At 42.9% G+C, this 23,072-nt stretch overlaps 1 protein-coding gene across 5 annotated transcripts in view; it reads right to left on the bottom strand.

Annotated features, from left to right (window-relative positions):
* Positions 1 to 2,350: 2,350 nt before the first annotated feature.
* The window catches only part of ADAMTS9 (ADAM metallopeptidase with thrombospondin type 1 motif 9), a 164,252-nt gene continuing 143,530 nt past the window's right edge, over positions 2,351 to 23,072 (bottom strand). For 3 of the 5 annotated variants that reach the window (XM_059390103.1, XM_059390104.1, XM_059390099.1), the window contains 3 exons: positions 22,339 to 22,443; positions 6,050 to 6,144; positions 2,351 to 3,889 (listed from right to left, as the gene is read on the bottom strand). In XM_059390103.1, the coding sequence (XP_059246086.1) occupies positions 6,055 to 6,144; positions 22,339 to 22,443 (195 nt within the window). In that variant the 3' untranslated portion in view covers positions 2,351 to 3,889; positions 6,050 to 6,054. Of the gene's footprint in view, positions 3,890 to 6,049; positions 6,145 to 21,244; positions 21,513 to 21,598; positions 21,818 to 22,338; positions 22,444 to 23,072 lie in introns of those variants that run through there. The other 2 variants (XM_059390102.1, XM_059390101.1) reach the window with 2 other exon arrangements.

The following is a 23,072-nucleotide window of genomic DNA, read 5'->3' on the forward strand; positions in this document are numbered from 1 at the left end:
ATAAAGCCTCTGTTATGAACTGAATTGTGCCTCCCCAAAAGTCATATGTTAAAGCCTTAACCCCTAATGTGGCCACGTTTGGAGATATGGGGTGTAATCAAAATTAAATGAAGTCATAAGAGTGGGGCCCTATCCAACAGGACTGGTGTCCTCATAAGGAGAAACAGAGACACCAAAGACCTCTTTCTCTCTCCGTGCTCACACTGAGGTTAGGCCCTGTGAGGGCTCGGTGAGAAGAGGCACGTCCAGGCATGTTTAGGAGCCAGGAAGGGGCCCTCATCACAAACCAACCCAGGTGGCACCTTGATCTTGAACTTCTAGCCTCTGGAATTGTGAGAATAGATTCCCATTGTAAGCCACGCACTCCATGTATTTTGCTACGGGAGCCCTAGTGGACGAATACAGCCCCTACCTAGCCTGTACCCTTAACGAATACACTGCTGCATCCCTGGTGCCTAGCTTAGGCCTGGAAATAAGTAGATGCTCGTTAAGTATTATTTGGGTAAATTAATGAATGAAAAGGATAGAAAGACAGTATTTAATCTGTACACTGCTATAAAAATGTTAAAAATCCACAGACTCTAAAAGACAGTATCTGTCCATTCTGCCACCTACACATTCATCTTTGTGTCACCCTGGCTGTATTTGTAGGCAAATGACCTTCCTTCTTGCAGTTCACCCTCCGTCTATCCACTGTCAGCATCTGTTCATTTTCCCACCTCCTTCACTCTATAATTTTCCACCATGACAATAGTCACCACCCTTGCCCAGATCCTATTATCTCTCATTTACTTTGTGCTAATTGCGTCCAAACCACTCCCTCTCCTCTCTGTACTTGAACCTGTCACAGAGACTTCTAGTTGTCTCTCTTAAATTCATTTTGCCTGCTTTCATAGGAACAGATCCCTCGTTTTATTCAGATTGGCAATGTACTCTGTGAAACAACCTGGTTTCTCTACTGCTCCTGCCAGCTAGAAGCTGTAAGTGGAATTTGTTAAACGAGGCTTCTGGAAAACCTTTTTAAAAGCAAGACAGCTGGGGCAAGGCCACTTTTCCTCCACTCTTTTCTTCCCGTCTGGAATTTGGGAGTGATTGCTGGAGCCTTAGCAGCCATATTGAACTATGGAGGATTGAGGAGACAAGATAGAGAAAGAAACTGCACCTGAGGATTCTGTGGAGCTGCCATCCAGGCCTGGATTGCCTATCTCCAGGGTTATTTTACATAATAGTAAAACACTGTTGTGTTGAAAAGTGAACACACTTTTTAATGTATAAGACATTGCAGTCAGGTCTCCGAAATTAGCAGTTGAACGTTAATTCCTAACTGAAACCATTCATGTCTTCACTGTTGGCCATCAGTTTAAATTTGCCGATGCACAGTTTGAAGGCAGCTGTTTTAACACCATTGATGCAGGATGCAGGGCTGAAAAGGTCTTCAGAAAACAATCTCACAAGGTAAGTAGGAAGACTATCAATAGTCTCATTTTATGAAGTAAAGAAACTAAAGCTTAGAATCAGTTAGTAGATATCAGAAGAAAGACTAGAACCCAGGTCTCAGATAATGCTGAGGGTCGATAAGGGGTGGCATCATGGTGTTAGCTATAGGATTTGAATTTGCCCACACATGCAAACACACACACACACACACACACACACACACACACACACACAGTTGGAATCTAGAGTAGATACACTCTGCTTTTGCCTGTCTTTATACTATCTATCCTTCTTTGTTAACAAAACCCTTTCCTCTGGGAACTTTCCTCCAGCCGAAGCTGTCAATCACCTGACTCTAGGTGGTACATGACATCGGTCCCCTCAACAACATGATTGGCCCAAAAGTGGACCCGTAACCCAATTAGAGCCAAACACGGGTGTTTGGGGACTGCCACTTACTCACTGTACATGAACTTCTGCTTGGTGGTTATGAGGAAGAGCTAAAAATTTAGAGGAGGGGCTGGCATATGGTGGATGCCAACTTACTATTTGCTGTTTATCTGACAACTTTGGAAAGCTCTTATTTCCCTGGATACCATTAAGTCCGGAGAGTAGAAACTCCTGCCATATAAAATTAACAATGAAGCCCCCAAGCCCACTTAAATCTCCTGTTTTATTTGTTCATCTGTTCCCCATCATACAGACAAGAGAGTAATATCTCTCTCAGAACCACTTCAGCTGATTTGAATAGTGAAAAAGCAGACCTTGGGGACAGTCCCCGTCCCTTATATATCTCTGGAGTGACAACTGTAATCAATGGGATTACAAAAATATGTCTTGCTTCTCAATCCAACAATCTTAAAAAGTTGGACATATTTTCAATCCAACTTGAATCAAGAGTCCAGAAACCATGTAAAATACAAATGTTTGGATGTGCTCATGGTATTTATTCATAGTATATTTTCACAATGTATTAATAAACGAGAATAACACATTCATACACTGAGTATAGCCTCTTCTGGAGCACTCTGGAGTTTGTTTGGGGTTGGAGGTTACTGCCAGGTTTTTTTCCCAATCTCTTTGGGTTGCGGAGGTGGGCTGGATTTCTCAAATCGAGCACCTGGCGTGGGCCACTGGCAGTGGCTTCCCTTCAATCAGGTCAGAAGGTCAGAAAGATGACTTCAACTTCCATTTTGGAAATAAGTTACAAGCAGTTGGTTAATGGACAATCAGAAAGATTCAGGTGTCTCGTACTCCACGGTTTATGTCTTCTCACAAATGCTGATTGCGGTAGCAGCCATGGACACTGGCGGGGTCCTAGGCTCACGTTCTGAAGAGAAGTCATGTCACCAGCCAATGTGTTTATCCTGTGACATGCTGGTGACAAGACAATTGTGATGACTAAAAACTGGTCCTGAACTTCTCCAGGTGTGCTGGGGGTCCTGAAGGTCATCCCATGCTGAGCACCCTCTGTCTTGCAACCAGTAAACATGGACATCACTTTAGAACATCTTGGCAAAATATTGAGAGAGTCCCACTTTCTTAGTATCATTCTGTAATCAAGCTGCTTTGGAGTAGCCTCCATTTAACTTCGGAGAGATCAAGGCGCCAAGAACTGAAGCAAAGTATTAATAACAATAACAAAATAAAGAACAGAGTCTACCTCTCTTCCAAAACAGGCATATCCAAACATAGGGATAAACAAGCTGTTCTTACTTTTCCAAGTGATTTGTCCATTATAAACTGTCCTTCCATTTCTCCCTTTTATTAAAAATGTTTACATTTCTGAGTCTGATATCACTTAAGTATATACAATATATAGCACCAAGGCAGCAATTTTTTTTTTCCCAGAGATCACATGAAACTGAATAGACAATTAACATCACTAATAGCTGCAATGATCTGTGACATTACTACATTACTAATTGGCGGATACTTTCCTAGGAATGCCAAAATACACTCATATGACCCTTGTAGCACCTTGATGGCAGCTAGGTTGTTTTAAAAAACAAAAACGAAGTACAATTTTAAAAGTAACAGCAGAATATTTACAGATAGAAAGTAAACAATAATGTACCGTGATAATGAAGGATCACTTCTGTCATAGTACTACATATAATGTAGAGTACGTAAAATGCAGTGATCTGACTGCAAGGGACAAATTATGCAAAAGGCAGTCGTAATAGAATCATTTTACGTACAAAAATATTACATCACAATAAATAATTTCAAACATAAATATTAAACTTTACAACATTAGGATATTCCACATACACACACACACACACATATACGTGTATATGTGTGTGTGTGTCTATGTATATATGTGCATATGTACACACACACCCACTCATACAAGTCCTCACACACACACGCACGCACACAAATTTCAGGTGGAGGTATTGCATTACTATCCTTCATCCATCCCATAATGACTTCCTCTTCAGAGCACCTGAAAATGAACAAGTCACACAAGAAATGTAAACCATCTGTCTCAAATGTCATACAGCAGGCAAGATCACTTTTTACATACAGGACCTTAAAAACGATGCTACTTTGTCTAGATTTTAAAAGTGATGTATGTTTGCTATAAGAAACATGAACATTTCTGGGGAGCATAAAAAGAATAAAATAATAAACTAATAGCCTGAAATCTCTCCCGTGAGATACTGCTCTTCAAATATTGGTCCATTTCCTTCCAGTTTTTTTCTAGACACAACATGTAAATATCATGTATATACAATTCACTCAAATTTTACTGCCTATAAACACATACAAAACTATTTTACTAGATATAAAATATGTAAAATACATATAAAATGAGGATCTCTAGTGGATTCCCACTAACTTGGCCTGCCTCCACACCATCTCCTTTTTTCTGATAACAAATTCCTTCTTCTTCCTCTTCTTTTCTTTTTTTTTTTTAAATGACTTTCAATATTTTTTTTAAAGATTTTATTTATTTATCAGAGAGAGAGAGGGAGAGAGAGAGCGAGCACAGGCAGACAGAATGGCAGGCAGAGGCAGAGGGAGAAGCAGGCTCCCTGCCGAGCAAGGAGCCTGATGTGGGACTTGATCCCAGAACGCTGGGATCATGACCTGAGCCGAAGGCAGCTGCCCAACCAACTGAGCCACCCAGGCGTCCCTCTTCTTCCTCTTCTAAACGAAGCTGCAGATCACCCAACTCCAGCTGGGTATATGATCTCAGTCTCCTGGACCTTGTAATTGGTTCAGAAGTGCCCATGCAACCAAGGAGAGCCTGAGTTCTTGTGCAGAATGCACGCTGGAGGTGGGCATTTATCTGGGGCTCTGAACAGCAAAGATGATGTAAGCCTAGAGCTGCCAGAGACCAGGGAGTGGGGGAGATGTTCTGTCTGAGAATGAAACAAGCCTTGCTGACTTATGGGAGAATGAAAGGGTCTTGATCCTGTTTGAGCCTCTGGATCCAGCTATGCCTGAAGCTAGCCCACTGCTTGGATTTCTCAGTTATTTAAGGCAGTACATCTCCTTTTTTTTCCCCTGTTGCCTCAACAGAAACAATCCTAATGGAAGATCATCATTTTGAATATGAATGTTTAATGAAACAGTGAAATACTGATACATAAATGTCAAGTAGGTACTCCTACGTCAGGATCTTAAAGAGTCCTACAGGACAATGAGCTGCCCAAAGCTTGAAATAAGTTGCAGAAGTCTCCTGGGATTGACTGAACTCATCCACTGTAGCTGAAGGCACGGCGATGAGACAACGAGGGACCAATCCAGGCCTCTGCCCAGCAGAGGGAGCACGTGTCAGCATAAAGAGGTTAGGCCAGGCACTGTCAGACCTTATCATGCATGACTCTCTTGTGCATTTGTTAAAATACAGATTCTGATTTTGCAGGTCTAGGGTAAGGCATGAGAGTTTTATTCCAAAAATGCAAATCTAGCGTGATGCTGATCATGCTAGTCCTCAGAGGACACTGTGAGTCACATGTGTGTTGAATAGCACATTAAGCAAGAGCCCTGGCTTTGGGGTAGAGCACTACCCCAAGTGGGTTCTGCCAAAGGAATCGACTAGGCAAGCACTTGCCTCTGTGGGTCTCAGCCTCTATCTGTAAAATGAGGATAAAGCCCCATCCTGTGCCTTTATTGTGAGGATTCAGGGAAATAATGCTTGCAAGGTGCGCGGCTCAGTACCTGACACATAGTCAGGGCTCACCGATGCCATTAATATCACTCTTGCAATACTCTCGGGCAGCATCTCCAACATGAATCCATAGGTCACCTGAATCAAAACTCCCTGTATTCAAAATACAGATTGTTAGATGCGCCAGAGACCAAAGGACTTCTAGAGATGGAGTCCAGCAAACACCTTGGGTAAATACTGCATAGGGAGCTGATGCAAAAAGCCTAAGGACCTCACCTCCAAGGGTGCAGCAGAGACGACCTCAATCACGTGAGGGCAGGTGAGCAGGAGAGAAAAAGGTAGAACAGTACTGAGTCACTTTCGAGGTCCTTCAAGGATAGGTTAGGACCTGTCTGGGGGGCAACTGACCAGCCCCCATTTGCTAGTTATTAGTTTACAGAAAGAAGAGGAGAGAGAGAAAGAGAGGGAAACGTGGGACTTACTCACCTTAACTATAATATTTGGACCTCCAGGCCGGTGCCAGAGGATGGGGTACATTTTCCACAGTAACCACCACATTTTCCTATGACTCGGGTTCCATCCTGCAAGAAAATGCATGTGCTCAGACCACCTGCTGGGCTAATGTTCCCAGGGCTGCCACTGGCTTTGGGGAAATCTCTCGTGCATGCACAGGAGGTACCAGAAGCAGAGCCTAACATCCTCACGTGGTCTACAGCGGGGGCTGACAAACGAGGGTTTGTGGGCCCGTGCAGCCTGCCACCTGTCTCTGTATGGCCCATAAATCAGGAGCAGTGTTTACATTTTTAAATGGTTGAGAGGGAGCAAACCAAAAATAATATTTCCTGACATGTGAAAATGATGGGGAATTCAAATTTCAGTATCCGTAATAAAGTTTTATTGGAACACAGCCCCACTCATTCATTCATTTAACGTCTGTGCCTGTGCTCAGGCTCCCACAGCAGGGTGAGTAGTGGTGACACTTCTCATTGCTTTACAGTGCTACTCAGCACCCTGCAAATCATGGAGACACCCTTGGAACTTGGCAGTGTTGTGGATGCTGTACGTATTGCCGTATCGAAACATTTTGTTTTATTTTATTATCAGCATATACCATCATGTCAGAACCTGAATACAAAAGTGACTTTGAATGTTGCTCTTTTAAGGCACCTTGGCATAGGAACTTATTCTCTTATCAAAATGAAATGTTTCTCATGCAATGACACCACAGCCATGCGAGAAAAATACGGAATACACCAATGCTACCGACCTCAGCCTCATCATACATTCCCAACTCACTAGGAAAGCAACGGTCATACATTTAGAAAATTTACAACTGACGATCTCTTCACAGCATAATCTCTTCCTCACAATAAAAAATAAAACCTAGTAAAAATAAACAATGAAACTGACTATGTTTCCAAGTGGCTGATGTGTTAGCCAAGCAGGGAAAACAGCGTATATACCCCCAGGTGAGTTAAGGACATTTTGTTTCATTGAACAGCTGAACAAATGTGTCCAGAGAAAACACATTGTTTAAGACTATCATCCTTTCCATAGGAACAGTTGCTTGAGAAGTTAATGACACGGAAAGCAACATCCATAATCAATTAAAATGCAAGGCACATAATTTTGGGTGGTATTTTTTGACACTTGATGAGTTGATGGGTGGATAGTATTCATATCATTCTGTTGTTTATTTGAGGAGGTGATGCCGAGTCTGAAGTGACTCAAGAATTAGCTTCTGTGAAGAGTCTGTGTGGAATGAATTCAGGCAAGAAAGCTTCAAAGACACTGAGGAAACACTAGTGCCAAATAACTGAAGTGGAATCTACCAAGACATGTTGGCAACTGACAATAGTAAAAAATACGTAGATGGCCTAGAGGCAAAGATGGCAGAGGAGTAGGGAACCCTATTTCAACTGGTCCCCTGAATCGAGCTGAATATGTATCTGAACACTCCTGAAATCAGCCTGAGATGTAAGAAGGTATCTCTGGCTCTCTAGAAACAGAATATCTCTGGTGGTTGGTTTTGAGGTGTGAAGTGGGGAGCATGATCTGCCCGTGATTCTGCGGGCAGATATTAGAAGATAAATCGAAAGGGGAGGAAGCCTCCTGGATCCTGTGCTGTCAGGGCACCAAAGCCTCCGGTGCCAGGGACTGGGCACAGACTCAAAGACCAGTACCAGTGGGAAAAGGGCAGGCCCCCAGACTGAAATCTGGAGCTGTGGGGGGGCTGTGAACTGGGGGCAGCTGGTGATTTTAGAAGGACAAAGGGCAGAGACATACCTGGACCTGGAAGCGAGGGCTGGGAGCGCTGCTGTGGGGTGCAAAACCCAGGACACTGTGGTTTTTAGCAGCACAGACAAAAAAAGGAGACAGTATGGCTTGGAGAGCTCACTGGAGAACAGACTGCTATCTCTCTGAGACAGAAGTTTGATATGGTGACTTCTCCTCTGACTCTTGGAAGAGATGCAGAAAGCTGCCAGGGGAAGCCGCCAGAGAAAGCCACCAGAGAACAAAAGGCTCCAAAACTGGTTTTTACTAAACCCATCCCCCACACAGGGGGCAGGGCAACTCTGTCCAAATGGGGCTGCCTGAGTAACAGTGTGTCAGGCCCCTCCCTCAGAAGACAGGCTGGAAGAACAAGAGGCCAACAACCCTAAGGTCCCTATAAAAGAGGTGCATCTTGCCTGGGTTGCAGTCAATAATCTGTACTCTGTACATTCCCTCAACCACCCCTCAATAGAATGGCTAAGAGTAGGAACCTCCAACACAGGAAAAATTCAGAGACAGTGACCTCTGCCACAGAACTAATGGATATGGATATAAGCAAAATGTTGGAAATAGACTTCAAGGTAACAGTTATGCAGATAATAGCTAGGATGGCTAAAACTATTAATGCTAACAGATTCTCTAAAGGCAGAAACTTGAGAGCGGATCTGGCAGAACTTAAAAATACTATCAATGAGATCCAATCTAATCTAGATACTCTGACAGCTAAGGTAAACACAAGGCAGAAGAATGAATTAGTGATCTAGAAGACAAACTGATAGAAAAGAAGGAACAGGAATCAGCCTGGAACAAAGAGCTTAAAAACCATGAAAACAGAATTAGAGAAATAAATGACACCATGAAACAGTTCCATTTCAGAAGCACTGGGATCCCTAAGAGGGTAGAGAGAGATATAGGACCAGAAGATATATTTGAGCAAATCATAGCTGAGAACTTCCCTAATCTGCAGAATGAAACAATCATTTGTGTCCTAGAGGCAGAGAGGACCCCTCCCAAGATCAAGGAGAACAAACCAACGCCCCAGCATGTAATAGTAAAATTCACAAATCTTAGAACCAAGGAAACCAGCTTAGGGGCAGTGTGGGGGAAGAGATTCCTTACATACAGAGAGAGGAACATCAGAATAATGTTAGACCTGTCCACAGAGACTTGACAGGCCAGAAAGAGCTGGCAAGACATATTCAGGGTACTAAATGAGAAGAACATGCAGCTAAGAATTCTTTATCTAGCAAGGCTGTCATTTAGAATGGATGGAGAGAGAAAGAGCTTCCAAGACCAGCAAAACCTGAAAGAATATGTGACCACTAAGCTGGCCCTGCAAGAAATATTAAGGGGAGGGTGTCTATAAAAGGAGAAAGACCCCAGGAGTGACACAGAAAAGAAATTTACAGAGACAATCTATAGAAACAAGGACTTCACAGGCAACATAATGACAATAAAATTGTATCTTTCAATCATCATTCTCAATGTGAATGGTCTAAATGCTTCCATAAAATGGCATAGGGTTGCAGACTGGATAAAGAGACAGGACCCATGCATATGCTTTGTCTACAAGAGACTTATTTTGAATCTAATGATACAGCCTGAAAGCAAAGGGATAGAGAACCATCTTTAATGCCAACAGACCTCAAAAGAAAGCTAGGGTAGCAATTCTCATATCAGACAAATTAGATTTTAAGCTAAAGACTGTAGTTAGAAATACAGAAGGACTCGATATCATTCTTAAAGGGGCTATCCAACAAGAAGATCTAACAATTGTAAATATCTCTGTCCCCAACATGGAAGCAGCCAACTACATAAGCAAAACCGTTAATGAAAATAAAGAAACATATTGATAATAATATGTTAACAGTAGGAGACCTCAACACTCCACTCTCAGCAATAGACAGCTCATCTGAGCAGAAAATCAACAAAGAAACCAGAGCTTTGAATGACACACTGGACCAGATGGATCTCATAGATATATACAGAACATTCCACCCTAAAACAATAAAATACTCATTCTTTCTTGAGCACACATGGAGCTTTCTCCAGAACAGACCCCATACTGGGTCACAGATCAGGTCTCAACTGATACCAAAAGACTGAGATTATTCCCTGCATCTTCTCAGACCACAATGCTTTGAAACTGGAGCTCAATCACAAGGAAAAGTCTGAAAGAAATTCAAACAGTTGGAAGCTAAAGGCCCTCCTGCTCAAGAATGTTTGGGTCAACTAGAAAATCAAAGAAGAATTTAGACAATTCATGGAAACCAATGAGAACGAAAACACATCAGTCCAAAGCCAATAGGATACGGCAACGGTGGTCCTAAGCAGGAAATACATAGCCATCCAAGCCTCACTCCAAAAAATAGAAAAATCCCCAATACACAAATTATCTTTACACTTTAAGAACTGGAGAATTAACAACAGATTAAGCCTAATCCACACATGAAAAGGAAAATAATTAAGATTAGAGCAGAGATCAATGAATTACAAACCAGAGACACAGTAGAACACATCAACAAAACTAGAAGCTGGTTCTTTGAAAGAATTAATAAGATTGATAAACTACTGGGCAGACTTCTTTAAAAGAAAAGAGAAAGGACCCAAATTAATAAAATTATGAATGAAAGGGTAAAGATCATGACTAACATCAAGGATATAGAAACAATTAAAAGATATTATTATCCATAGCTATAGGCCAATAAGTTAAGCAACCTAGAAGAAATGGATACATTTCTAGAAACCTATAAACTACCAAGACTGAAACAGGAAGAAGTTGACAACCTGAGCAGATTACAGGCCAATAACCTGTAAGGGGATTGAAACAGTGATCAAAAACCTCCCAAAAACAAGAGTCCAGTACCTGGACAAATTAATACCCATTCTCCTTAAGCTGCTTCAAAAAATAGAAACAGAAGGAAAATATCCAGACTCTCTCTATGAGGCTGGCATTACCTTGATCCCCAAACCAGGCAAAGACCCCCTATCGGAAAGGAGAATTTCAGACCAATATCCCTGATGACTATGGATGTCGAAATTCTCAGTCCTAGTTAATAGGATCCAACAGTACATTAGAAGGATTATCCTCCACAACCAGGTGGGATTTATCCCTGGGAGGCAAGGGTGGTTCCACATTCACAAATCAGTTAATATGACAGAACACATTAATAAGAGGAGAGAGAACTACATGGTCTTCTCAATTGATGCAGAAAAAGCATTTGACAAAATATAGCATTCTTTCCTGATTAAAACTCTTCAGTGTGTTGGAATGGAGGGAACATTGCCCAATTTCCTAAAATCCATCTAGGAAAAACCAACAGCAAATATCATTCTCAATGGAGAAAAGCTGAGAGTCTTTTCCTTACAATTAGGAACACAACAAGGATGCCCGCTCTCACCACTATTGTTTAACATAGTACTAGAAGTCCTAGGAACAGCAATCAGACTACAAAAAGATATAAAAGGTATTCATATTGGCAAAGAAGAAGTCAAACTTTCTCTTCAAAGATGACGTATTTTATGCAGAAAACCCAAAAGACTCCACTCCCAAATTACTAGAACTCATAGAGCAATTCAGTAATGTGGCAGGATACGAAATCAATGCACAGAAATCAGTTGCTTTCTTAAACACTAACAATGTACCCGTAGAAAGAGAAATTAGAGAATTGATTCCATTTACAATAGCACCAAAAACCATAAGAATAAACCTAACCAAAAATGTAAAGGATCTATACTCTAGGAACTACAGAACTCTCATGAAAATAATAGAAGAAGAAACAAAAAATGGAAAAACATTCCATGCTCATGGATCAGAAGAATAAACATTGTTAAAATGTTTATGCTGGGGATGTCTGGGTGGCTTAGTGGGTTAAGCCTTTGCTTTCAGCTCAGGTCGTGGTCTTGGGGTCTTGGGATCAAGCCCTGCATTGGGCTCTCTGCTCAGCGGGGAGCCTGCTTCTTCCTCTCTCTCTGCCTGCTGCTCTGCCTACTTGTGATCTCTCTCTCTCTCTGTGTCAAAAGAATAAATAATATATTTTTTAAAAATGTCTGTGCTGCCCAGAACAATCTATACTTCCAATGTCACCTGATCAAAATATGAAAGGCATTTTGCAAAATGTTGGAACAAACAATTCTCAAAATTTGTGTGGAATCAGAAAAGACCCCAAATTGACAAGGAAATGTTGAAAAAGAAAAACAAAGCTGGGGGCATCACGTTGCCTGATTTCAAACTATATTACAAACCTGTGATCACCAAGACAGTATGGTGCTGGCACAAAAACAGACACATAGATCAATGGAACAGAATGGAGAACCCAATATGGACCCTCAACTCTATGGTCAAATAATCTTTGACAAAGCAGGAAAAAATATCCAATATAAAAAGGACAGTCTCTGCAATAAATGGTGCTGGGAAAATTGGACAGCAACATGCAGAAGAATGAAACTTGACCATTCTCTTACACCATACACAAAGATAAACTCTAAATGGATGAAAGACCTCAATATGAGGCAGGAATCCATCAAAATCCTAGAGGAGAACATAGGCAGTAACATCTTTGACATCAGCCACAGCAACTTCTTTCAAGACACGTCTCCAAAGGCAAGGGAAACAAAAGTGAAGATGAACTTTTGGGACTTCGCCAAATAAAAAGCTTCTGCACGGCAAAGGAAACAGTCAATAAAACAGAGGCAACCCACAGAATGAGAGAAGATATTTGCAAATGACACTACAGACAAAGGGCTGATATTCAAGATCCATAAAGAACTCCTCAAACTCAACACCCAAAAAACAAATAATCAAGTCAAAAAATGGGCAGAAGACATGAACAGACACTTCTCCAAAGAAGATATAAATGGCTAACAGACACAGGAAAAAAGGTCCCATCATCATTAGTCATCAGGGAAATTCAAATCAAAACCACATTGAGATACCACCTTATACCAGTTAGAATGGCCAAAATCAACAAGACAATAAATAACAAGTATTGGAGAGGATGTGGAGAAAGGGGAACCCTCTTACACTGTTGGTGGGAATGCAAGTTGGTGCAGCCACTTTGGAAAACAGTGTGGAGATTCCCTTTTTTTTTTTTTAAGATTTTATTTTTATTTATTTGGCAGACATAGATCACAAGTAGGCAGAGAGGCAGGCAGAGAGAGAGGAGGAAGCAGGCTTACTTTGGGCTTGATCCCAGGACCCTGGGATCATGACCTGAGCTGAAGGCAAAGGCTTTAACCCACTGAGCCACCCAGGTGCCCCCAGTGTGGAGATTCCTGAAGAAATTAAAAATAGAGCTACCCTATGACCCTGCAATTGCACTACTGGGTATTTACCCCAAAGAAACAGATGTAGTGAAAAGAAGGACCACCTGTACCCCAATGCTCATTAGAGCCATGGCCACAGTCACCAAACTGTGGAAAGAACCAAGATGCCCTTCAACAGACGAATGGATAAAGAAGACATGGTCCATATATACAATGGGGTATTATGCTTCCATCAGAAAGGATGAATACCCAACTTTTGTATCAACATAGACAGGATTGGAGGAGATTTTGCCAAGAGAAATAAGTCAAGCAGAGAAAGTCAATTATCATATGCTTTCACTTACTTGTGGAGCATAAGGAATAGCATGGAGGACACTAGGAGAAGGAAGGGGGAAATGAAGGAAGTGAAACCAGAGGGGGAGAAAAACCATGAGAGACTACAGGCTCCAAGAAACACTGAGAGTTTTAGAAGGGAGGACCATGGAGGGTGGTGAGACTGGTGGGGGGTATTAAGGCGGGCATGTATTGCATGGAGCACTGGGTGTTATATGCAAACAACAAATCATGGAACACTACATCAAAACCAAATTAAGTTGGGGTGCCTGGTTGGCTCAGTCATTAGGCGTCTGCCTTTCACTCGGGTCATGATCGGGATCATAGACAGGTCATGATTGGGTCATGACCTGGGATTGAGCCCCACATGGGGCTCCCTGCTCAGCAGGAAGCCTGCTTCTCCCTCTCCCACTTCCCCTGCTTGTGTTTTCTCTTGCTGTGTCTCTCTGTCAAATAAATAAATAAAATCTTTGAGAAAAAAAAAAGAATGATGTACTGTATGGCAACTAACATAACATAATTTAAAAATATATGTAGAAGCAGAGAAAGAGTTAGTTGGCCAAATTTACAAAGCTCATAAAAATATAAGATATTGGAGCAGCTGGGTGGCTCAGTCAGCTAAGTGTCCGCCTTCAGCTCAGGCCATGATCTCAGAGTCCTGGGAGGGAGCCCCACTCAGCGGGGAGTCTGCTTCTCCCTCTCCCCCTACCTCTATGCACATTCTCTCTCTCTCTCTCAAATAAATAAATAAATAAATAAAATCTTCAAAAAAATGTAAGATGTTTGAAGCCTGTTTACTCATTGTATTAACCCTCAGTAGGCACTCTATGCAAAATATAAGAATCTATCAGGTGTCATGGAACCGGCAGTATCAAGGATGAACATCTTTTGCTCTTGGGAACTTATCCATCATGAGTTTTATAAACTTTTAGTCAGAACTAGACGTTGAACACCCTGACTCCTGCCACCATCCAACAGTTTGATAACTGAGTAATAATAATGTTTTACTGTGAACGTTTGAGCTCACAGGGCTGGGATTTAAAGGTTTCTGAATGAGAACTGCTCTCCGTCGCTGCCCTTGGACACTCACTGGCTTTGGACACTAGCTTTTGCTGTCGACTTGACAATATTTCTTAGTGAACTGAACTTAAATTTCAAGGCAAGACGTCTACTTACAGGTCCAACTTACACTGTGGTAACGTCATTGTAATGGCAGTTAATATTGTTCCAATCAGAAGTAATGTTAAGCTGTTTTCTGTACTTTCCATTCTACTGAAAGTTAAAACAAGAAGCTATAAGTCATGCCACATAAATATCTGTAGACGTATTTTCTGAGCCTGAGCTGCCATTCCAACAGCATCTTTTGGACTTTGATGTAAGTGCAAATAAAATATCATACTTCAAAATCCATGTAACAAAGCTTCCATCTTACCTTCGTAGCAAGTACCTAATCTGCGATGTAATGACATTCTGGAGGGCAAATACCAAGAGAATAATCTAACAGAATTCTAGAAATGCTTGCCAAGCCATGAATATGCTCCATGAAAATTATATGGTTGTGGACTGTATCAGTTGTGGACTATATATATATTTTTTTTATCATTTAAAAAACATTTATAAAGATGAAATACAGAAAATCCCATCTCTGACCAGCATTAAGAAACACTAATAACCAATTTTGATAATAGAGAAGGAAGCAAAATATTCAGCTAATTCAGCAAAGTATTATCCACTCCGAATATTCCATTCTTCTTATTGGTAAAAATGTATGGCAAAAAAAAAAAATTGAACTCCATTATTATTTTTAAAACTCCATCCATAAAAATTTTATACAAATTTCTTTCCACTCTTGTCCTATCAATACATAATATTATTGATTTTGCCTCCTGGCTGGTAAAGTCTAAAATGTTTATGAATAAGCATAAATTATGTGGTTTTTCACAGACGGAGTTTGCTGCCCCTCCAGATTCATCTTCCGACTCTCCAGATACCACCCCTTCCCTCTACCCCACCCCAGACTTCTGCATTTCTTTGGGCTGCTCTTCGGACATGCCTTTTATCACACAGGGCCTTTGCACATACGATGCCGTTCCCTGTAATTGGAACCCTCTTCTGGGTCCCTCTTCCCCTCGGTGGACACTGGGTCATCCCACCTTTTGACTGTTAAATTTTTCAGAACTCAGCCCAAGGACCACTGCCTCTCAGACACCTTCCTTCCCCAGTTTCCTGCCACACAGCATCAGGCAAAATGGGGTAATTCTTTCTTTACATCTGTCTTCCTGCTACAGTGTAAGCCCTGTGAGGGTAAGGCCAATGTCTTTTTCAATTCCTAGGTCTCCAGGACCCAACAGTGTATGGCTCAGAGTGACACTAAATGCACATTTGTTAAATGAATGAATAAATGAGTGAATAGGAGGCTGAAGCTGATGTACACACTTCCTTTTTGACCTGCAATTCAGACTGCTTGGCTAATTCATTCCCTAACACTTGACCATGCATCGGAGAACTCCTTAATTGTAACAGTGTAGCTCACTGTGTAAATTTACCATGTCATATTAGCCACCCTCCACCACCCCTCCATTCCTGCACAATGTTTGGCATCTTAGATGTTTCACATTTTCCACTGTTGGGAGCAACACTGTGATGAACTCTATTTGTGCCTGCATTCCAGGATATCTTTGGGCTACATTCCCAGAACTGGGACAAGGTTGTGAAGATTTGCTTCCTATGGTCAAGCTCCGAAAGTCTCTTGCAAATCATTTCATTTAAAAAGCAAGCAAGCAAGCTTTGCCAATTTAACAAATAAAGAGAACAAAATAGTTTCTCTTTGAAAAATTCACTTCCCCTTGATTATGAGTGTTATTGAGATGGAAGACTGATTTCTAAGATCCTAACTGGTCCTGTGTTTAGGGGTTCATATTAGTTCTGGAGCCAGTCTGACACTGCCAACCAGATCTGATGCCAGATCATCCTTCTAGCTAGCTCCAGCCTTCTACCTTCTAGATGGTTCTAGCTAGGAACCTTCTCCACAGGCTGAAGCCCTGGTCTGCGGGCCTGGAGAATCCTGATGTGCTGGAATGTCTTCTGTCTCATCCAAGCTCATGCTTTATCCACACTCTCTCGTGCCCCAGCAGTGCACAGAACCAGGGTCAGACTGACTGGCCTGTACTGCATTTTATTTTATTTTATTTATTTTTTAAAGATTTTATTTATTTATTTGACAGACAGAGATCACAAGTAGGCAGAGAGGTAGGCAGAGAGAGAGGAAGGGAAGCAGGCTCCCCGCTGAGCAGAGAGCCCAATGTGGGGCTTGATCCCAGGACCCTGGGATCATGACCTGAGCCGAAGGCAGAGGCATTAACCCACTGAGCCACCCAGGTGCCCCTGTACTGCATTTTAAAACAAACTCTCTATGCCTTGATTTCCTGGCGCATCTGTAAAATGGGGATAATATTTGTCTCACTTCAAAGGTTTGGTGTAAATGCAAGAATGTACATAAAGTACTTAGCAGACTACTTGGCCAAATGTACATGCTCAAAAAATATTAGCTATTATTATCATAAAAGTTTTTATGTGTGAATCTCCATCATAGTCTGCTCTCATGGAGATGAGGAAAAGTCTGGGTACGTATAAAGTTGCTGATAATGGCTTTGCAACGTTCCTGCTATTTCACTAATTGGGACTCTGCTAATGTGATTTAGATAAAGTCTGAGCGAAAACTCATCATTTTTAGTACAGAGTACAAAGAAAAAAAAACCCACTAAGAAAATGATTAGCATAGACACAATTGTCATGGAAATGGTGGCTATTTTAGAGAAAAAGGTATATTTCCCAGCATCTTAGTAGTACCCACTCACATACAATGAAACACTAATTATAAATCATTTTTATTTCTTCATTAGAGCAAGCCCTCTAAAAAGCTCTTTCAAATGAATATTTTCCTAGCTTGGTTTGAGCTATTACAAATAATTAAAATGAGTAACTATCTGTTCCATTATGAATAGTTTATATTTCATACTTTTCACTGTATTTTCTGGTTTTCTCAGTCAATATAAATAGGGGAAGTAGGCTCATGTGATTTAGAAAAGTCAGCACATCTTTGTTTGAGGTGTGTTTATGTATATTTCTTTGGAGTGTGCTGGTGGTGAGCTGCCCAAAAAACACAGGAGATTATCAATTGATTGATCGATATACACACATATGTATACATAGAGTCACACAGATGTGAATATATACATTGCCTAACATTTATTTATTTTTATTGTTATTATTTTTTAAAGATTTCATTTATTTATTTGACAGAGACACAGCGAGAGAGGGAACACGAGCAGGGGGAGTGGGAGAGGGAGGAGAAGCCAGCTTCCGGCTGGGGGGAAGCCCCGATGCGGGGCTCCATCCCAGGACCCTGGGATCATGACCCGAGCTGAAGGCAGACAACAAATGACTGAGCCACCCAGGTGCCCCCACTGCCTAACATTTAGAATATATTTAAACATTGGGTCCTTGGACGGCTCAGTTGGTTAAGCATTTGCCTTCGGCTCATATCATGATCCTGGAGTCCCGGGTAGGAGTCTGACACTGGGCTCCCTGCTCAGGTCTGCTTCTCTCTCTGCCCTCACCCTGCTCTTGTGCTCTCTCTCTCTCTCACTCTCTCCCTCTCAAATAAATAAAGTCTTAAAAAAAAAAAAAAGAATATATTTAAAATCGAACTTCTGTGGGAAGAAGAAAAACACACATCTGTAAAATGTTGTTTTTCTCTACTGGCCTATAGTATGATTTTTATACTTGTGGATAGCTGGATTTTCATAAGCGAGTTGTGGGTTAGGAGGCAGCCCATGGTAGCTGACTGAGAACCGATTTGGTCCCATGTATACACATGCACCTTGCCCCCCACCCCACTTTTATCTCATGTTACCTTAACTCCACTGGTTGTGAATGAGCTAAAAGATATAAATTGAGTCCATCTCCTCTATGACAATACAGAGTTCATTTTTAATTTCAAAGCAATTCCTCAATCTTCAACACTTCTCCCAGAACAAGGAATGTGGTTCGGGCCTTGGGCCAGGCAGCCAGGTCTCAGAAACATGGGCCCCTCGTTCCTTGTGGACCCCACAACTTCCCCAGCCATGCAAAGTAGGACAGAGACTCGGTGGGTATGTCTTCCATGTGGCCTGAAGTGAACCTCCTCCTCACTCCCTCGGCTCTCAAGACTGTTCCAGAACTTCCTCCAAGACAGAGGGTTGGAGAACAGCTCGGAAACAGGACCTGTGGATGGGGCTAAGGGCCCTTTCATATCCTGGGCGCGTTCTTGAGTTGAGGGTGCGTGGAATGTCACTGGCAGAAGAGCTCGCTTGGTGTTTCAGCATGGTCTCTCCCGTCTCACATCCAGGGCATGCTCGCCTTTCCGTCTGTCTGTCTGTCCCTCACCCACAAGCAGAGTAGAAACTCACGGGTTCCTGAGCACAGCAGGGGAAGGTAAAGCAGCCCTAGGCCGAGGGGGTGTCCCACCAGCCTCATTCTCAGCTGGGGTGGGGGTCACAGGGACAGAAAGTCCATGGTGCTCTGGGTGCCAGCCGGGTCCAGACTCAGCCCCCACTCAGGCCACTGTTTCCTGTCCTTCCACTTTTCCACCTCAAGCAAGCCTACTTCCTCTGTCACCTTGGCCAGCTTCTTAAACCTGACTGCAAGCCTCAGGGCAGGGAAGCGGGATAACACTGAGAGCGAACACCTATTGTGGGCATGCTGTTTGCCCCGGGACATCAGGACAACTTTTGGACCCTATTTCCTGTAGGCCTTAGAAGAACCCAACGATGATCCTCATTTTATAGATGATGAAACCATTCCCCACCCCACCCCCCCCTTGCTCAAGAGCTAGTAAGTGAGGGAACAGGCAACCCTACTTGGGGGGGTCTGCGAGCTGAACCTCCATTCTCTGCAGCCACCGGGAGCTCTCATTTCAGCACCAGGGGCTGCCCGCTGGCACTCGGGCCTGGGATCCCTGGGCCAAAGCGACATCATGGGCTTACCCTCACCCACCTTCTAAAATTTCTTTTCCAGATAGGATGAGAAAGCTGGGGAAAATGGGGTTTAATGCATGCCATTTGCCCAGTAAGTGTTGCTATTTTAATCATAAAAGTAATCATTCATATTAGTTTAAAATAGGAGAAGTATCTTTCCAGGACACCTGGGGAGCCCCCAGTGAACCTGACAATGAGACTTATTTTTACTGGTTCTTCCTCCTGATGATGAGATAGTGGTTCTGGCAATTCAATTTTCTCCTGGTTGTGATTAGAGTTTCCCCACAGTTCTGCTTGGGGAAAGCATTTTATTGCCAACCAGGTTTGGAGAATTGAGATTTTCACTATGTCCTTTTCCCTGTAGCTTCCAGTAGAAAAGGGAAAAAAAGTAAGGAGTGATGATTTGAGGCCAAATCAGAGCAGGGCCGTTTGGATAGGAGAGGACTGGCTAGCCACAGAGGACCAAGGCCTCAGTGCCTTGGGGACACGGTGGCAGGTAATGGTGAGAGCAGGATCTTATCCAGTTTGGCAAACTGTGTTCCATTACACGAAATACTGGTTATTCAGGGAAATTAAAAGGTCCAACTTTGAAGGGAAGGATTTGGGGTTGATTTAACCAGTCAGTGGTCCTCAAAATGTGATCCTAGACCAGGGACATCAGCACTACCCAGGAAATTGTTGGAAATGTACATTTTGAGACCCTCCTGAGGCTGGCTGTGGTTTTCTTTCATTTGTTTTGGGAGGGAGGGGCAGAAGGAAAGGGAGAGAGAGAATCCCAAGCAGGCTGCATGCCCAGTGCAGAGCCGGATGTGGGGTTCGAACTCACCACCCTGGAGGTCATGACCTGAGCGCCTCAGGCACCTGAGGCTGGCTGTGCCCTGCAGCTGATGCAGCTGATGAATGTCACAGGTGATGCGGATACACACTCGGGTTCCAGAACCACTGATTTAGGGGAACACTGGTTTGACATTTCTCAGGGCTGCCAAAGGCTATGGATGACTCTGACCTGGCTCCCGGGATTCATAAAGAGTGCTGGACAGACCCTGTTAAACCGACTCCCTGTAGCAAAGGCTAACTTCCCTCCCAAGCTTGGGAACGGGCCAACAGATCTTTGCAGGATGGAGACCACTCTCTCCAGCAGGTGGCGCTCCCTGCCGTAATAATTTTTAGTTTCTGGATGAAAAGAGCCATGTTGATCATGGGCTAACAGGACTGAAACTTATGTTACATAGTTTACAAGGATGGTTTCCTACGGAATCATGCCTCAAGTCTGACCATTTTGGACAGTTAAGTTTTCTGTTCCTCTGAGCGAATGCTCCATAATATATGGACCCTGAGGGGTAGTGGCAGGGGAAGAACATTATAATTTGGGAGCACCCACTAAAGCACATGTGTGGTCAGCTATCTTTACTCCTTTCAGTGCAAAGGAAAACATTTAATGATTTATGAGCAATCAAATTGGCCAGTTAGTGAATTAGATATGAGGGGCTGATTGGCTTAGAGGAAAAAAAGGGAGTAAGATGGTTTTTTCATAGACAAATTTATCCCTGACAGCTAAAAAAATGGGCATGGGAAACTCGGGGATTTCCACGGGAAGTCGCAAGTGGCTGTTTCTTCCTGGGGGAAGCAGCTTGAATTTCATTTTTATATTCCGATTTTGATAAGGTTTAGCTAATAAAAATACAGGACACCAAGTCAGACGTAAATTTCAAAGAAATATTTTTTTTAGAAGAAATACATCCCATGCAATGTTTAAGACAAGCTTACAGTTTAAAAAAAAATGTTGCTTGTTTATTTCAAATTCTAATTTACCTGGGTATCCTGCATTTGAGCTGGCAGCCTACTTTGGAACGGTACCTGCTTTTCCAGTCCTCATCCTGTTTTCTTCCTCCCCTCCCACACTTCTAAGGAGACCCCGGGGGTCGTGGTTGAAGAAGGACTTGGGACCATGGGTCATACTCTGGTAAATTTCCCATTTGTCCACAGGTCAGGTTCCTATCCCAGGTCCTCAGAAGTTCTGAGGGAAGGTTGATGAACAGGCAGCAATTTCTGCCCTGGCCCTACAAGAGAATCGTCCAGGGAGTTTAAAATTCTAACCCAGCCTCTGAGGTTCCCATTTGGTGAGTCAGGCTGGGGCGGGGTGGGGGGGGGGGGGGGGGGGGGCGGGGCTGGGGAACATGCATTTTAAGCTTTCTCAGGTGATTCTAAGAAACAGCGTTGAGACACAGTTGCGGAGACCAGTGCTTCTCAAGCCATGCTGTGCTAATGATCTACCTGGCGACCTTGTTCAGCGGCAGATCCTGCCTGAGAAGCTCTGGGGCCCCAGAAACTGCCTTTGCAATGAGCCTCCGGTGATGCTGGTGCTCTGTTTGGACCACAAGCAGCAAGATTTCAGAGCATGAAAAGCTGGTTAGTGTGGAACCCCTGAGTGTTTCCCTAACTCTCCAGAAAAATCACCTGGTAAGCTATCCCTTTCTTCCAGTCTCTTTTGTATTTCGAGTTTTCTCAAAACAACAAGAAACATCTTTTTCTTTAAGTTCACAGAAGGAATCTCATGCTGGCTAACTCAAAGGGTCTGGGCCACACACTCTTAAAAGGTTTCTTCCTGCTTTCAGCTTCCTGGTTAAGCATCCTCTAATTATCTGGATGGTTCACAGGTTTGCGACTCAGGGAAGAATTCACCAGAAGGGAAGCAAGGCTCTTTCTGATACACTCACTTATCCATGCTTCACCTTCAATTTATTTCCTACATTCTCATTCTGACACTTCGCATAACGGTTTGAGGAAATGCGAAAGCACATTCATTCCTTTAGCACCACCACACAGACGAACACGGAAGAAGGAAAGAGAAAACAAAACCCATCCGAAGCCACTAGGTAACCTTACCGGAGACTTCTTAATGTCGGAGACAGCATAATTCCCTTGTGATATCCATCTGGCTGATTCGGTTAAAGACAGGCCGGTTCCGTAAAGGTTGATGCTAAAACGACCCTGGAAGAAATGGCCAATGAAAGAGATTTTTAGTTCACGTGATGTCCTGAGCAAAGGCTACACACTAAGAGGGAACTTGGGAAGGAGGACATTAATCAATCACGATAGCCACTAATTAATGAGGGTTTTTTTTGGAGGGAGGGGAGGAGGTCTGGGCCAGGCACTTTACATGCATCATCTCATGCATCCTCCTAAGAGCACTATGAAGCGGTTCTCTTCACAGAAGGGGAAACTGAGGCCCGGCAGAGGTGATTAACTTCTGCAGGATACAGTGAGAGTCCAACTCACATTTTCCTGACTTCAAAGTCCTTGCTCTCAACCAGCATCATTCTTCCTCCCTAACACAGCAATCCTGATGTTGCTTACAATTATCAGATTCCTTCAGGAACAAAATGCCACAGTGTAATTTTTCTAACAAGATCTTGCTGCCAAAGCTTCCTGGGCTGCAGCTCCCCGCCGTGGCGGAGCTCTCTGCGTACTAAACGCAGCGGGGCGGGACTTCAAAGGAGAGGCGCGTTCTTCGGAATCGCCAGCAGAGGGCGCATGCGCCCCATTCTACACGTCTTACCGCCGAGCCTCCTCTTCCACGCCCGGATCCCGGATTCCAACCAGCTCCAGGATTCCTTTCA

Source organism: Mustela nigripes, chromosome 2 (assembly GCF_022355385.1).
Source record: "Mustela nigripes isolate SB6536 chromosome 2, MUSNIG.SB6536, whole genome shotgun sequence".
NCBI lineage: Eukaryota > Metazoa > Chordata > Mammalia > Carnivora > Mustelidae > Mustela > Mustela nigripes.